This window comes from Rhinatrema bivittatum, chromosome 2, assembly GCF_901001135.1.
Source record: "Rhinatrema bivittatum chromosome 2, aRhiBiv1.1, whole genome shotgun sequence".
Classification (NCBI taxonomy): domain Eukaryota; kingdom Metazoa; phylum Chordata; class Amphibia; order Gymnophiona; family Rhinatrematidae; genus Rhinatrema; species Rhinatrema bivittatum.
In genome coordinates, this window is record NC_042616.1 from 400,484,349 (window position 1) to 400,502,768 (window position 18,420).

The 18,420-nt window shown below is 43.3% G+C and overlaps 1 protein-coding gene across 1 annotated transcript in view; it reads right to left on the reverse strand.

Annotated features, from left to right (window-relative positions):
- Positions 1–18,420, reverse strand: part of DNAH5 (dynein axonemal heavy chain 5) — a 640,276-nt gene that overhangs the window by 201,179 nt on the left and 420,677 nt on the right. The window contains 2 exon segments of the mRNA XM_029590044.1: positions 9,847–9,977; positions 12,520–12,692. Coding sequence (XP_029445904.1) covers positions 9,847–9,977; positions 12,520–12,692 — 304 coding nt within the window.

Genomic DNA, 18,420 nt, shown 5'->3' on the forward strand with positions numbered 1-18,420 from the left:
TAAACAACAGTAAAGGTGAGTCTGCAAGAGGAAGAAGAAAAATATATCTCTAAGGAACTAGCAGACATGGTAAAGGCAAAAAGACTTAAACTTAGAAAATACAATTCAGGAAGGACCAGGTAGGAAGGAAGGGAGGAGGCGTAGCATTTTATATAAAAAATAATATTAAAGCAACAGAATTGCAGAGCTTACGAGGTAAGGAGGAGGCACTGTGGGTTAATTTGGAAATAGGTGATGGAACATCTATTTATATTGGTATAATATACAGACCTCCATCACAGACAGAGGAGAGAAATAGAGATTTAATGGAGGATATTCACAAAGGGCCGGATTTTAAAAGGGTTACGTACATAAGGTACGTGCGTAACCCTTTTCAACCCCCCCTGCGCGCGCCTTGCCTATTTTGCATAGGCTTGGTGGCGTGCGCAAGCCCCGGGATGCACGTAAGTCCCGGGGCTTGCAAAAAGGGGCAGCCGGGGGCGTGGCTTTGGATCGGGGGCGTGTTCGGGAGAATGTGGGCGGTCCGGGGGCGTGGCCGAGTGCCTCGACACAGCGGCCTGTGTTGGGGCTGCTGCGCCGGCGCGCATAAGTTACTACTGCCCGGAGGCAGTAGTAACTTTTCAGATAAAGGTAGGGGGGGGGTCTAGATAGGGCCGGGGGGTGGGTTAGGTAGGGGAAGGGAGGGGAAGGTGCGGTGGGGGGGTGTGGAAGGAAAGTTCCCTCCGAGGCCGCTCCGATTTCGGCGCGGCCTTGGAGGGAACGGGCAGCGCGCTCAGGGCTCGGCACGCGGAAATTGCACAAATGTGCACCCCCTTGCGCGCGCCGACCCTGGATTTTATAAGATACGCGTGGCTACACGCGTATCTTATAAAGTACGCGCGCATGTAGAATTATAAAATCTACCCCAAAATTGCTATGAAAGGGGATGTGCTACTGCAAGGGGATTTCAATCTGCCAGATGTGAATTGGGACTTTCTGGCTGTAGTGTCTTCTAGAAGCAAGGAGATCCTGGATTCTCTACAAAGAAAATTGTTCTGTCAACTGGTAACGGAACCCATACAGGAGGGGGCAATACCGGGCCTGGTACTTATCAATGGGGACAGTATCTCTCATGTAGTAGTTGATGATCATCTGGGATCCAGTGATCACCAGATGATGTGGTTTAGTATTAGAGCACATCAGATGAAGGTTAATTCAAAGGCAAGGGTCCTAGACTTCAGGAAAACCAATTTTGTTAAAATGTAGGCATGTAGGCTGGTTGGGAAAACTTAGGGGAAGTAGGAGATATTATAAGGGCAACAAACCTTTTTGTTAGGAAAGTAAATAAAGGAAAAATAGGCCACTATGGTTTTCTAAATAAGTAGCTGAAAAGATGAGGGAGAAAAGGTTAGTGTTCATAAACTTCAAGAGATCACAGAAAATGGAAGACAGGCAACAATATCTGGTAAAGCTAAGAGAAGCTGGAAAAGAAGTCAGGAATGTAAAATTCAAATGGAAGGAAAAATAGAAAATATGGTAAAGGTTGGGGGGACAAGGCTTTTTTTTTTTTTTTTAGATATGTTAGTGATAGAAGGAAGTGCAAAAGTGGCATTGTGAGAAACAAAGGAGAAGAGGAGGAATATGTAGAGTTGATGAGGAAAAAGAAAAATTACTTAACAAATATTTCTGTTTGGTGTTCACTGTGGAAGGGCCAGGAGCAGGACCACATAAAACAAATACAAATAAAATTGGAAGTGATGCAAAACTCAATTGATTTTCAGAACAGTGTGTTTGTGAGAAGCTAACTAAACTTAAAGCAGATAAAGCAATGGGGACAGATGGGATACATCCAAGGGTATTGATGGAACTTAAAGAAGTCCTGGAAGCTCCGCTGGCTGACCCTTTTCAATGCTTCCTTAGAGTCTGGAGTAGTTCTAGGGGACTGGAGAGGGGCAGATGTGGTTCTTACTCATAAAAGTTGAAGTAAGGAGGCGGCTGGGAACTATAGGCCACGTAGTCTGTTCTCTGTGGGGAGTAAATTAAAGGAATCACTTCTAAAACAGAGGATAGTGCAGTTTCTGGAGTGCAATGGATTGTATGACTGAGGCAGCTTGGTTTTACCACAGGTAAATCTTTTCAGACGAATCTTACTAATTTCTTTGATTGAGTGACCATAAAGTTGGATCAAGGGAGAGCACTAGATGTAATGTACTTGTATTTCAGTAAGGCGTTTGACACAGTTCTGCACAGGAGACTTATAAATGAATTGAGCGCCCTTGGTATGGAATCTAGAGTGACTGACTAGGTGAGAAGAGAGCAGGCGGCAACAAAGGGTAGTGATAAATAGAGTTTACTCTTGGTGGGGGGGCATTACTAGAAATGTGCCTCAGGAATCAGTCTTGGGACTAATTCTTTTCAACATTTTCGTAAGCAACATAGTGAAAGGAAGTGTTTTTGCCAATACCACCAAAATCTGCAGCAGGGTAGATAACCAGGAAGGTGTGGAAAATATGAGGAGGGATCTAGCAAAGCTCAAGGAATGGTTAGATGCTGATAGCTAAGATTTAATGCTAAAAACGCAAAGTAATCCATTTAGGCTGCAGAAACCCAAGATTATTGGAGGCAAATTCTTCTAAGCACAAAAGAAGAGCAGGATCTGGGGAGGGATTGCACCTGATGATCTTAAGGTGACCAAACAAGTGGATAAAGCGAGGACAAAACCTAGAAAGATGCTTGATTGCATAGCGAGAGGAATAGTCAGACCTTGTTTAGAATACTGTGTACAATTCTAGAGACCACACCTTTAAAAAGATGCAAGCCAGTTGGAGTCATCCAGAGGATGGCTACTAAAAAGATCACTGGTCTTCATTATAAAGTAAAAGGGGATAAATTTAAAGATCTAAACATATATACCCCAGAGGAAAGGCAAGATAGGGGAGATATGACAGAAACATTTAAATATTTAAATATCTTAAAGGTTTCTGTACACAGGAGGCTAGCTTCTTAATGGAAAGGAGACTCTAGAACAAGAAGTCATGAGATGATGGTGAAAGGGATGTGTGGAATGGCCTCCCAGTGGAGGTGGTAAAGGTAAAAATGGTACATGAATTCAAGAAAGCATGGGCTGGGCCTGTCCTCGATCTCTGTCTGTCCTGTCGCACCTGCCATTCCCAGGCAGCAGGTCTGAAAGGGCTATCGAGTGGCTGGGTCTCTTTTGGTGCATTCGGGTTTGGCAGAGGTCTCCGAGTCTTCAGCCTGTCCACCCATGGTTGGATATGTCTCACCTGCCTCGGCGCTTCTCCAGAGTCCTCCTGTGGGGCCAAGCCGTGGCCCAATGGCACACACTCTCCCCTGAATAGGGACCGCTCCCAAGCGCTCCCAACATAAGGAAAGGCAATAGTATACTTGGATGTATAAGGAGAGGTATCAACAGCATGACAAAGGATGTAATGTTGCTCTTGTACAGATTACTAGTTACTACAGACTTTAAGTAAGGATTTTCCATTCTGGAGACCATACCTTTGTAATATATAATTGCTGAGAATTAAAAAATAATCAGTATTTCTGGTATGCAATGTGCAAGAATTGTGAATCATCATAACACCTGTCGGATTGGGAGATGCTGACTTTTTTCATTCCTCTGCTACCAACACATGGGTCCAAGGGTCATATTTAATCATAGATTCATGTTATTGCATTCATCCAACGTGTAACACGGGCACCTCTCCAGGATACCAGTAAGTCCTGGGTGTTTAATAGCAGTGTCAATGTCAGCTAGCTAGTGCAAGATGAAGTATGGGAAGATCCATTCAAATATATTGTCTCCTTCTGCAGGGTCTGGAATGGCCGTACCACTTGAAACAGCTACAGCTCAGTTAATACAAAGTACAGAGGTAGAAACAGAGACAGAGGTTAGTTTTTGTTATTTCACAGGCCTAGCCAGAGGAGGCAAATAAGCCCTGTTTGGTGGTCCTGGCCAGTATCAGGAGGGTTTCTGCTCAGCCAGTACACAATCTGTCTGGTGCGAGTTATCCCTCTGAGTGCATTTTTTAGAATTTAAACTTTTAAGTAGTAGCAACCTTATTGGAGCCTGTTCAGTTCTTGGACCCAGGAAACGGGGAACCCTGGGTCTGAGCCTGAGCAGGTTAGGGAAGACCTGCCCTCCGTAACCCTCAATGAGGAAGGGTGTGACAGTGACCTGCTATAAGGAGACACCCCAGAGTTATCTTCAGTTTTGTAAAGAATAATTTCAAGAACCAGGAAGAGGTTTTGGCTGCTGCTCTTTCCTGCCTGAAGCCCAGAGACCCCGCTTCGGGGATCCCTCCCATCAGGGATCACAACTGAGAAAAGGAACATACCTGCATCCAAAACTAAGAGACTGAGGAATCAACTAACCATTAGTAAAGGCCAAGCCTAATAAAAAAAGGGACACCCATCCAGTGATGCTTAAACACCCTGGAGAGAGAGAGAGAGAGGGAGTTTCTCCCTCTGTGCAGAGACAATAACATTGCATCCTTGCCAGTTGGAAGGGGTGATTCTGCCCATAGAAAGAACCACCTGTTTTTCCTTGCCCTGGAGGGTAGAATTTCCCCTGGTTTGGTGCTAGACAACCGTGCACAGATTGAGGAAGAAATTGTAACCATACATTATATTGTGATGCTGTGGATCAAGAGTTATGCCATTTCCATACATTGTTATCAGTAAAGAATTATTTTTGGACACTAACACAGTGACTCCAGTCTTTATTTTGCATCCCAGCACACACAGTAACAATATTACATCACCAAAGGAAGTCAGGACGAGAAAATTATCCACCCCATACTGAGAACCGAGAGGACTCCTTTCATCCCCAAGTCTATCGAACCTATATCCTGGCGAGAAAGATAAGTAGCTCAGCTAGCCTAGGTTCCTGCTCCAAAGAGTTCAAATTAGTTTATTTTCCCATTTGTACCTGACTTGTATATTAAGGTGGGGTTACAAATGCATGCCATATTTTTTTTATAATTTTTAAGTTGCAAGTAAAAACAATGTTTTCTTTAAATGGGTTACTTCCCTTCAGTTATTTATGCAATCAAGATAAAACTTCACGTTGAACTTCAACGTACATTGGATAGCGTTTTTTGGACCTTGTCATATGTAAGGATGGTACCTCTCCACACACTACCCTTCATCAGAAGCTGAATGAGAGAAACAATCTACTACTGGTATCAGAGTTTTCATCCATGTGTTTTAAGAAGAATTTTTCAGTTGGCCAGTTGCTCCAGTTAAGGAGGATACGTTCAGGTGTATCTGAGTTCAAAACCAAGTGAAAAATATGGTATCTCATTTTTAGAGAGAAGATACCGATTCACCACAATTAAGCATGCCTATTGATAAGCTCTATTAATAACTATTAATAACTATTATTACTACCAGCAATTGTGAACAGGACACATGCCAAACTCGCATATTGAGACATTTGACCCTGTCCTCTAAACAATTATCCATCAAAATTGGTCTTTTCTGAGAACATTTCCTTTGCTTTATTTAGCATCTAGATTTGCTTTTTCCCAGGGATGCGATATCAAGGACTTTGTCACTTGAGCTAATTTGCCTTTTAACTTAGCAGCACTGTGTGATCCAGTTGAACTGTGTGTGTTATCTGTGCCATTTGTTCTCTCCAATATAATGAGGCGTGTGTGGTTTCACTTACAGGCAAGAGGTTTCCTATCCAGCACATGTCCACACGTGCTGTAAAGTGGAATATGTCGTGTTCATATTGCAATATCCCTGCAGGCTACAATCTATTGGACAGACTTCTAGATCATTCAAAATGCGGCTTCTGGAACATAAAACCTATTTTAAAACAGTTAAGATGCAAGTTCCAATTATGGTGCACTTTCTTCAAAAGCAGCACAATTTTTCTGACATCAAATGGTTCATTTTGGAAAGGATCAAAAAAGATTGGGGGGATGATAATTTTATACCAACACGAACAACGATGGATGTACTGCTTACAGTCAGTTGCGCTCTTTGGACTCAATGTGGAAACTGAATGGGGTGCATTCTTTTGAACTACTCATTTGCACATTGTGGCTCCTGTCACAATGCCTGGCTTTAGAATCAGAATTGTTACAGCTGACTGTCAGTGTATGCAGGTGAATGGAGCTATATTTGGATACTGACAGCTGATTGTTGAATAAATGCTGTCTCAGCTGTGTTTCAGTAAATGCAGGCACACGTCACTACATTCAGATGGTGACGCAAACTTTCCCTTTTTAAATGGATGGTCATTTGCACATGATCAATACTGACAAAAAGACACTGGTTACTATCTGCAGTTGATATTTATTGAAAGATAAAGTATGGTCGCTGATTGTCCTGCTTCTCTGTGCAAATATGATATACTTTATTATTCTCATCCCATGTGTTTCTTTTTTCTTGAAATTTTACAGTTATACATGCTTCAAAAGAAAACATGTGCAGTTTAAGCCCCTGATGAAATTTCTTCGAAACATAGCTCTATGTTGGGTTTCTGATTGAAGTTCATGACTGCATAAACAATTGAAGGGAAGTAACCCGTTTAAAAAAACACTGTTTTTATTTGCAACTTAAAAATTATAAAAATTATGATGTGTTGGATAAATTCAACAGAGTGAATCTATGATTAAATATGACCCATGTGTTGGTAAGCGTAGGAGTGAAAAAAGCCAGTATCTCCCCGTCTGACGGGTGTTATGATGATTCACAATTTTTGTACATTGCTTGCAAGAATACTGATCATTCATTGCTATTATATATTACATATTTGTTGCATTCTTCTTCTGACTGATCATGTTGGTTAATTGACCGTACCTTTGTGCCAGGATGGAAGTGGTTCAGAGAAGGGCTACCAAAATAGTACAGGGCTGCAGTTCAAGCTCCATACGTACTGAGAAACATAAGGAACTCAAAAAGTACTAGTTGAAGGATATAAAAGGAAAGGCAGGATACGACACAAGCATTCAAATACTTAGCAGGCTTCAGTAAAGTAAAAGTAAAAGAAGGCACTTTCTGTACAAAAGCAATTCCTGGACAATCGGTCATGCTATGAAGTTGGAGGAAGGAAGAGTTGAAGGAAGCAGGATAAAATATTTCTGCATTGAGAGGGGTGGTAGAGGCCTGTTGGCTGGTATACCACGACAGAATCTAAGCTCACTGGGGACGGATATAGAAGGCAGTCGTAAGAACAGATGGGAGAGCAGGAGGCAAACAAAATGAGGCTGGGCCTGGGTTTCAAACTAGTTATGGAAATCTATTCGCTCAATTACTTAGAACAGCAGAGAAACAAACATTTTAAAAAATGAATGTTAACTTGCATGGAATGGCAGTACAGCTGCATCAGGCTCCCAAGAAGCGACAGCAAGGTCCACCAGCATGAAAAATGGAAGCAAATCCTTGATACATTTCTTAGACGTATCCTGGAGAAGATATGACTTAGCTATGTTTCCCAGTTATGGATGTAAGCCCTTCTCCTGTGTCCTCACAGTGATTGGGGCTTCTGGTGTGTGGTTTAAACCAAGAGAAGGAAAGCTACATTCTTAGGTGGCTGGACTGCACTCACTTAGACTCAGCTGAGTTTCCATGCTGCAGCTGGCATTCCAACAGATATCTTTACTATAACAGCATTTAGCATGCAGTACATTCACTGGGTGAGGAATCTGTATTACCCAGTTCTACATTCACCATTCATAAGCAGCTACAGCTCTTTCCTTTCACTGTGGCAGGTCCTCCTCCTGAATAGTTTCAGGGAATCCCTGCACCAGGGGTGGCCATCTCCAGTCCTCGAGAGCCACAAATAGGCACAGTTTTCAGGACATCCACAATGAAAATACATGAAATAGAAACATAGAAACATAGAAATGACGGCAGAAGAAGATCAAACGGCCCATCCAGTCTGCCCAGCAAGCCATGTATTTTTTTTTTCCTTTCCTCTCTCTCTCATACTTGTTACACTTGGCTTCTAGTACTCTCTAGTTCTATTTCCCCTCTCTAGTTCTATTTCCCCTCCTCCCCACCATCAATGTAGAGAGCAGCGCTGGAACTGCACCAAGTGAATATCTGGCTCAATTAGGGGTAGCAACCGCCGCAACAAGCAGGCCACACCCCTGCCCCTGTCCACCCAGACTATGCAATCCACATACAGATCCTCCCTTCCTCACTCCCCCCGCCGTTGAAGCAGAGAGCCACGCTGGACATGCACTGAAAGTAAAGCATCTGCCCAGCTACACCTCGCTTCCCTATGAATACAAATTTTTTTTTTTTTAATTTTTCTTCCACATTACCACTTGCCGTTGAAGCCCAGAGCAATGATGGAGTCACAACCGTGTGTATGTACACTGAACAAGGATACTATCTCCAGGTAGTAGCCCCAATTTCCGCGAGCCACATTAACAAACAAATATTGAACAAGCCTAGTAATTGGCAATACCTTTAGCCTATGACCTCACCGGTAATTTTACATACTCTTACCCACCCCTGGTTTTTTTTTTTTGTTTTGTTTTTTTATTATTTGGGAGATCTGCATGCTCTGCCTCCAATAGATCTGCATGCTCTGCCTCCAATGTATGCAAAACTATCTCATGCATATTCATTGTGGATATCCTGAAAACCTGGGCTGTTGTGGCTCTCGAGGACCGGAGTTGGCCACTCCTGCCCTACACTCTTCAGGGCCCAGTGAACCTAAACTCCAGTGTAGCTGCACTGCTCCTTTACAGAACAGTCTCTTTTCTCTCCTTTGATGCACCGTGTTGCCACAGACTCCTTTTCTCCCCAGTGTGAACTATTTTACTGACACCTGAACAAGTCAGCATAAAATGTCTTCTCCCCTGTAGAATCACAGCAGAGTGCTGTGTGAGTCCCAGATCCTTTTCCAGACAATCTATAACTGGAATTCTTCTGAACATAGAGAGAGGACTTTCTCCAGTTCTGAGAATTCCTAGAGTAAGAGCTATCATCCACTGCTTGGGACGCTCTCACTTTTTCTTGTCCTCTACTTTAGGACCTATCAGATACTTGGAAATGAAACGCTTTAGACTTGCTTTCCCCTCCCTAACTCCTTGAAGAAAGGAGAGAGTTCACCATTCCCTGCCTCTGGGTCTGCAGCTTTTCCCTAGACAAAACAGCTCCCATACTGTCTGTGTGACTGAAGGAGGGAACACACTGAACTTTCTAGAAACTCTAGGGCTATCTTTCAAAGAGCTGATCCTACAAAATGGACTATCCCACCTACTCTTTACTTCCAAAACCAAGTCCTTTGTAAAAGTAACACATTTATGTAGTGGAGAATATAGACACAGAAGGAGTGAGACCCAATGGGTGCAGCGGGTTTGGGAATGCAGGTTAAGGGTAAGCAAAGTTTGTAGCTACATTTAGAAGAGTGAAGAGAGTCAAGCTTGTACAGCTAATAGCTGGGAGATACGCTCAGCTAGTATAGTGTTGGCAGGAACAACTCAGAAGCCTGGATAAGTTAAATAGTCCTTGTCTGCTAATATCTACTATGTTACATGGGCCAAATCTACTAAAGGGTCTTCCCATTTTGTGTCTATGAAAAACTGCTTGGTATATCTGACTCCTGTTACAATATCTCATGTTTAGATAATTTAGATGAGATGTTTTATTTTGTGATCTGCATTGATCAAAATTTCTTTTCGGGTTTTGTGGAATGTTTTAATAAATACATAATTTTGTTACACAAAAGATTATAGTTTATAAAATATATTTTATATAGTTTTAAAAAATCCATTAGCAAATTTATATTATTATTAAGGAGAACTGTGTTTGTCTTTCAGTGTTCCAAGATTAGCTTAAAAACATATTGAAGATTGTTAAATGGTGGTTTTGACTCACCTGGTTAAAGTGATCTGGAACATACTGTAGCCAGCAATGTACGATGCAAGTTTAGTCAAACTCTGCTTTCCTGAGCCTCCAACGCCAACAAGAAGTGCATTTCCACGGGGCGTGCGAATGATGCGAGAAACCTGCAGAAGACCAAGCTCAATTCATGTAACTGTCTATGTGTGCGTCTATGGAATACATCGAAAGTGTGTGTTTTTATAGCTGAATACCCACTTCATTAAGTGTACAACTGATTATAGAGCTTTCACACCTGCCTAGTTACTATATATATATATACACACACACACTCACAAACACGTGTGTGTATCTGTGCTTGTGCATATGTGTGTACACATGTACTGCATTACTGTGGATATTCTAAGAATGCTATTTATATAGATATATACACACTTCTGAATAGGGATTAGTCATTTCACAGAGAGCTGTCAGGGAAAGCTACATGGGATTTATAACTGTGATACTGAGTACTGCAAGTCAGTAAATTCCACAGTGCTTTTCCACCTACTGCCATGGCTGGGATTGTCACACATTCTTGGCCGCTGCTACATATGGTGGCGGCTTCACATCCTGAAGCTGCATTTCTTTAAAGGTACCAACCACCCATAACCCCCACCCCCACCCCCAAACCCTAAATAAAGAAATCCTTGGGGGTCTAGTGGACCCCATCTTCCAACCCCGCTCCTGCAGCCTCGAGTGGCAAAAAATGAACAAGAAAATAGTCCTCCATGCCCCCACCCCCCAGTAAGCAACCCCCTACTCTCTTGCCCACAGAAATAACCTCTCACCCCACTGATCCCACCCCTCTCACCCCACCAGGATCCCCCAAAAGTTACTTTAAATCCCTGGTTAGTTAGTGTAGCTGGGTTCAAAAAAGGTTTGGATAAGTTCTTGGAGGAGAAGTCCATTAATGGCTATTAATCAAGTTTACTTAGGGAATAGCCACTGCTATTAATTGCATCAGTAGCATGGGTCTTCTTAGTGTTTGGGTAATTGCCAGGTTCTTGTGGTCTGGTTTGGCCACTGTTGGAAACAGGATGCTGGGCTTGATGGACCCTTGGTCTGACCCAGTATGGCAATTTCTTATGTTCTTATACTAGGAGCGCCCCTACAGGCTGCTGCTCCACTGACTCCATCTTCAAAATGCTGCCAGCCAACTCCAGGCACATCTTTGCCCTAGGAGCTGAAACGGCATTTAATATTCACATATTCACTTCACTTGCCCACTGATTGATCAATTCACAGACAGCTGTCAATGAAGGGACCAATCCCTGTTCAAAAGTGTGTATGTGTGTGTGTGTATGTAGATATACTGTATGTATACGTTCAAGCAAATAAAAATTGTTACGTGCTTTACAAAGTAGATAGTATAAATGTAGAAATTATAAACACAATACCTTGTTTGGTGAAAATAAAGCATATACAGCAAAACATTTGCTGTCCTCTTATCATATAAGATGTGGCACTAATGGAAGCTAAATGGCCAGTCATTCCTGTAAAAATGCATAAAGCTGCATGAACTCTGCTGTACGTCGACAGCTGAACTGTTGCCCATTGAGGGGGTAATTTTAAAACTCTCTGCATTGATGCAATGTGTCAGTACTTTTTAACCTATGGACTTTGCACTGATTTTCAAAAGCACATGTGTACTTTCCCTTTCAAAAATGATCCCAGAAAAACTACCCATGCACACTTACACCTGCTAAATTTGTGGGTAGTTTTTCTGATTTAAAAAAAAATAAAATTACATGCATACCTATGAAAATTCAGAACTATGTGTTTAAGTATAATCCCTTCCCCAGCCCAGCTCCTGGAAACACCTCCCCCACTGCAGGCTAACGTATGCGACTAGAGGAGACCCTACACATGTACGTTTATGCGCATGTAGGGCGGGCCATTTTCTAACAGCCCATTCCTGCAGGTAAAGCACCGTTTTACCCATGGAACTGGCTCTTGATATTACCCTGTAGAAAGCCTGCTTGAACATTCTTAGAGTGAGAGAAGTAGAGTGAATGCTCGGTTTCAGAACCTTAAGAATGGGAAAGTAGGATCCCCTGTTCAAGGCAGGTGGCCAGGACTTTGAGTCCCGAGCTGGGATGATCATAGGGGTCAGCAGAGATCGCAAATGCAAGAACAGCAGTGTTCAATGCAGGTGACCTATATTCTGCATCCCACGTCTGGCAGATCATGGGGTCAGCAGGGGCCGGGGATACCTCAAAGGCAGGGGGTGAGGGGGAGAAGCAGGAAGCTCCACAAGTCTTTTCAAAGCAACTTGTAGGTGAAATTTAGGTTCTATACATAAGTTCCAAAAAGAAGCGTGGTTTGTGTCCCCCCCTAGCAAACTTTCTCATCGTGAAGATAGGGTTGCAGAGGCAAAACCCTCGGCAACTATGAATTAAGGCACGTGGGTCCTCAGCTTCAGATCCCTCTCTAATCATCGTTAGTGAGCAGCCTTTGCAGAAGTTCTAGCTGAGTTGAAAACACAGGCCTGGAGAAAGGCAAGCCAGGCCCGCAAGAATAAATATTGCACAAAATGTAATTTCTGGACGAATGCTTGCCTCCAAAATGTAAGAAAAGGTTTTAAAATCAGAACTCTGCATTTAGAAGGAAAGCTGCTATGAAGAAGTCATGATGAAAAAGCAGTGGTGAGATATTAACTTGCCATACCTTAACCAGATGGACCATCGCATCTGTGAAGAACACCATGTCCATGCCTGCCCCACGAATGTTCTCATTGAACATTTGTAGAAACAGGTTTAAACGCTCCCTCAAGTGATTAAAGGATTCAATGGGCTCATAAATCTTTGGCATTTCAAAGTCTGTATCTTCTGGCTCCTCACCTGCGGTAAGAATATGGTTAAAGGGGGAGAAAAAAAATCCAAAAAAAAACAAGAGCAAGCTTTGCTATCCTCTTAAAACTCCTACTGTTGTCCATCACGGCTTATTCCTATGCTCCTTCCACCTACTAAAACTTAACATCTGCTGATGAACCTATTCATGGCTATTGGCAGATGCTTATTATTTCTGCTTTAATCTATCTCATTGAATGGTTCGACACAAAGTTGTTTAATGCTGACTTCAAAACTTACCTTAAAAAAATATTAATAAAGGGAAAGCAGATAAAAGTCAATTATTTTCATCCTCTCCCTTTGCTTGCATGATTTTTATCAGTGGGGGGGGGTCAGTTTCCAGTTTGTCCAAGCAACAGGAAGGAATGATTGCATACCTTATTAAAGCAATGTTTCCCAATCCTCTCCTGAAGGCACACCTACCCAGTCAGGTTTTCAGGATTGCCACAATGAATATGCAGAAGATCAATTTGCATATTGGAGACCGTGTGTATGCAATTCGATCTCAAGCATATTCATTGTGGCAATCCTGAAAACCCGACTGAATCGTTGTGCCCCCAGGAGAGGTTTGGGAAACACTGTACTAAAAAGTTGTTACAATTTATATCTAACATTAGACTCTCAAGTGTGATGAACCAAGGGTCAGCACATGGAGAAGCAACTTAAGGATATACCCTAGGCAGGCTACAAACTACAAAAAGAACATAATAAGGAAAGATTGGCTTTGCAGACAGAAGCTCTGGGGAACTGGAATCCATAACAGAGTAGAGGATACTGCCCAGCTTGGAACAGACAAGGTTTAAGATGCAGTTGGTGCGCCACAGGAGCAGAGGACACTGCAAGGAAGAAAATGAAAGGGAGAAGCTTTGTGGGTAATGTCCTAAGGGCCCAGGAGTCGTGGAGAAAGGGGTGGACAATTTGGACGGGGTTTAGGGAAAAGAAAAGGCCTTGGTGAAGCAGCAGCCGACAAGTGGAGGGCCATGGAGCTGCCAGCAGAGGTTTGCTAGGCAGGCTGTCGGTCAGAGACGCTGAGCAACGAGAGTCCAAGATAAATCTAGGGCTATAAGAAACCTGGGGAGTCTGCAGCTTCAGACTGGGACTAGAGAGTGGCAAGCTACAGCATTAGAGAGAGTTTAAAGCGTTGTGCGCGCCTTCTTTCTTTGCCTGTTTACAATTTCCCAATGTATGCATGCATCAGTGGCTTTGCACCATTACTAATATTCTACTTACTTGCATCTGGGGGGGGGGGGGGTATGTTTTGCATTTTGGTGGCCATTCCCCGGTTTGGGAGTGGTCAGGGCTCCCCTTTACATTCTGGAGAAGAGCAGTTCCTGGTTTGTGGTTCTTTGGTTGTGGAGTTGACTTTCTTGTTGCTGATTCAAAGTTTAGGGCTGGTTCCTGGTTTTGGAGTGGTGAGCCCCCAGCTTCCTACTACAGGGATAACAGAGGGGAACATCCTATTTTTGGTGCCCTCCCAGTCAGAAGGGATTTTTGTGGTGCAGAAGTAAAGAGTGAAAGTATGTTTGGACTTCCCGTGGTGAGCCTGTCATTTATGAGGTGTTACCCAGCCTTGGAGGGAAGCCCCCTCTAGGACTAGAAGGACTCTGAGTCTGTCTGTTTACTCAACACCCATGTGTGCACTGCAGGTTTTTGAAGAAAGTTTTGGGCCTGGGAAGAGCTTGCCAAGATTCTGGATATTGTTTGAGAAGCTGAGGGTCCTGGAGGTTTAACCTCCTCCCTGCTGGAGTGGACCCAGGCTAACTCCTGTAGTGATATTGAGAAGAGCAAAAGAGAAATATTCCGGGACCTGCTGTGACTTCCTGAGAATTGCCATGACCCCTGCATTCGAGACTGTAAAACCAAGAGGGGTTACATGCATCTGAAACAATACTGTCTCAAGGAAGGAACTCCACTGAGTCTGTCAGATAACAGAGCAAAAAGAATAAGAGACACCGGGATCCCTAGTCAAAAGGATTTGTCCAACTAATTTCAGGACTTGGTTCGACAATCCTGGGGATTAAATATCTTCCCACTATGACTGGATAAGTTTTAGCCAAACAAGTTATTACCCAGCTAACATTTAGCTGAATAAAAAGAGGCATATGGGGGGCATTCTAGGCTGGTAGCACTGAATAACAGCGCTACCCACTTATGTTTAGTCGGGTGCATGGCTGTCTTTGATGAGGGGGGGGAGGGGGAGTGAACAGGAGTGACCTCCCTGGGGCCTGCACTTTGGGAGGCCCTGCTCCACCATGGAAGACCCATCCCCAACACTATTATTTCAATGTTCCAGGGTCCCAGTGCTCTTTATTCACCCTGGGCTCCACACCCTCTTAAACTCAGCCCTGATCTGGGGTGTCTGCTCATGGTGGTGAGCAGGTCTAAACTTATCCAGGTATCCAAGATAACTTTAATACCTAACAGGTTGTTCCCTAAAAATAGCCAGTTAAATATATATATATATTTTTTTTTTTTTAAAGGACCATTCCCCACCCTGCCCCCACTGCCAAAATAGTCGCAGGCCATTAGCAGCCCAAGGCCTTGAGCCCAACCCCCCACCCCCACCCTTTGCCCCTCCCAACCCCCGACCCTTTTATTTAATATCTGTGGGGACCCAAGGCTTTGAGCCCCATCCCCACGGATATTTAAGTGAAAGGGCTGGCTCCAGGCCCCTCCCCCCCATGCATATTGCCAAATGCAGCCGAAGGCCCCCTGTGAATCATATTCCTAATAAAAACTGGAAATGTTAATAACGTTTGCAGATTGCCAAAATACATCCCAAACCCCAAGAAGCATCACCATTTGATTTTGAATCCTGATTTTTTTTCCCCCAGATTTCAGCCTTATCCTGCAGGCTAACAGTGGCTGCAAAATAAGCTTTTCGGTAAAAGGTATTCTTGCCTCTTTGAAGTATCAAGAAAAATGCAACAACATAAATGCATTATTAATAATGGAATTGGTCTCTTCTTTCTCTTACTTAAGTTAGACAATTTCAAAAAGTTATGTCTTAAATGAAATGCTGAAGTCTTTATTATGGCGATGACATTATTTGTACGTAAACAGGAATTTCATAGTTGGACGGGGGGGGGGGGAGGGGGCAATCTTGATATTTCTTTGGAATATTTTCAGTATGGGTCCTGGTGAATTTTCTGATGCCGTGGTATGGAGCTGCGTAACTGATGAGCTCACCAAAAGGTATACGAAAAGTTATACTTAAAATGATTTCTGGTTACCTACAACCTGAGTTAAGGGCATATTTACCAAGCCGCAGTAAGACTGTTTTGTCACAGGTAAATAATTTGCAGGATTTTACTAAACTGCAGTATCCGAGTTCCAGCAGTTTAATAAATCCCATGGCGTTTTAACTCGTGTTGCCACAGTGAGAACACTGTGCGTCCCCAGACACGGCAAAGAGAGATGTGGCCCCCCCCCCCCATCCTGGGGCTCCCATCTTTTATAGGGGCAGCACATATATAAAAATGCAAGGTACCCATGCCTCAACCCCACCCCCGGGGTTCCTGTCCTTGCCCCATAGGCAAAAAGAGTGCCCCCTCCCACCCCCAGAGCACCCTCCAACCTCCCAGGGCCCTTCCCAGACTCTCCTTAAAACCCCTGGGGGCTTAATGGGGGCAGGAATGAACCTGCCTTGCCAGTGCAACCTTTCAAAAGGGGGCTTTCATAGGACATTGCGGTCCCTTTTACCCATGAAATTTGCACCTATAATAAAGCTAGGCTGTGCCAGTAGTTTAGTTTTCATTACTGCCTAAGGAAAATTACACAGAAATTTGCACCTCCTTTGTCTGCGCAAAATTATTTTTTTTTCAGCACAAAATTACACACATTCAGGCCGATACTGTAAAGTGTGCGGGAAAACGGGCGCTCAGTGTTGAGCGCCCGCTTTCCCAATGCGCGCCCAGCCACCTCTCCTGAGGAGTCATTCTAAAAAGGAGGCACCAGAGACAATAGCGTGTCCCTAGCTCCTACTTAGCAGCGGAAATCCAGGAGAGGTGGCTACCAGCGGGTATACAGTCACGGGTTAGGAAAATGGACGCTCTTAAAATTGAGCGTCCGTTTTCCTAACCTGACCCGCTGGAACATATTTTTTTTTTAACCTTTTTGGTTCCTCCGACTTAATATCGCTAGGATATTAAGTCGGACGATGTACACTTTTTCGGGCTGCTCAGAAATTTACGCCTGCCCTTGGGCAGGCACTAATTTCTGAGTGTAAAATGTGCAGTTTGGGTGCACATTTTTTTAAGGTATCTAGGGTGAATTACTAATAGCCTTATCAACATGCATGTGCATGTGATGAGCGCTATTAGTTTCGGGAGGGTTCGGATGCACGTTATGGATGCACTAAACCCCTTATTGTATAAGGAGTTGTGGACACACATTCAACTGCATGTTAAACTGTGCACTCAGCTAAGCACACTTTATAGTATCGGCCTGGTAGTTTTGTACAATCAAAACCTATGCACATAGTTCCATTCTCTCCAGGACTGCCTCCGTGGTATGAGGGTAAAAGTACACATGCTGCTGAAATACATGCATACTTCCACCAACATGTTGGGGGGGGCGGGCAATAAGCCACACTGTCATTCACAAAAATGGCTTTGATTATTGTCTTCTTAAAGTACTCTAATGGCTTGAAAGAAGTGTGCTTTGTTTATGCGTTTGTGGCCTTTCAGGTATCCATAATCCCCCATCCACCCATGCAGTTCTAACAATGCATGCCTAAGCAACCCATGCAGTACCAAGACTTGTACTGCAAGCACAGCCATTGCTATGTACTAAAGGCAGCATCTGTTTGCAGACTAGCTGAAGACATGTGTGAGACTTTGCAATAACAGAAAGCATAATAAAGGTACATGCAGTACACAGCAAATGGTAACACTGATCAAAGGCTCCATTCACTGATATTCATTTTAGCCTGTAGAACGTGAATAATGGGGGTTGGAGGTGAGGGAGACCCCGAAACAGCATCCAACCTAAAAACAAGCTCTTGGGAGACATTTTGTCAACAACATGAGGGAATACTCAGGACGGATTGAAAAAAAAACATATATTTGGAGTGTACAGGAGGAAGAGCCGCCAAGGACACTCCATTAACTCCTTCCACTCCACCTGCAGATATGCCCCCATTCACCAAAATACATCCACATCTTTTACCTGCCTCTAGGAACCTTTGTACCTAAACACATTCACTTCTTTTTGAGCTGGAGTTAAGTATGGGACAGAGCTCTGCCACAGCTGCAGAGCTCTCATCGCTTCTAGGAGAGTGATTTTGACACTGAAAATGGTTATTCCTGCCAAAAATAGGAAATCTAATTGCATCTATTTTGTCACTCAATGCACACAAAATTGTGTAAAAGCTGTTTTTAAAAGATCTGCACCATTTTTCCCATCAGGATTCAAAGTGTTCACCTTTGAAAAAACACTTTGAGCTACCTTAACCATTGCATTAGTCTAGCTCAGGAAAGGCAAATACCTGTCCTTGACTACTACAAATAGGTCTGGCTTTCAAGGATTCCACAATAAACATCTGTGGCATATATCTGCATACATTTGATCCAAGAATCAGGTTAATTTGCATAGTGTGGCTATCCTGAAAGTCATACCTATTCGTGATACTTGAGGATCGCTATTCACTAATCATAACAACTTTCTTAACCTAAAATCTCATTTACCTTTCATCCACAACCTTTCCTCCTCTCGCACG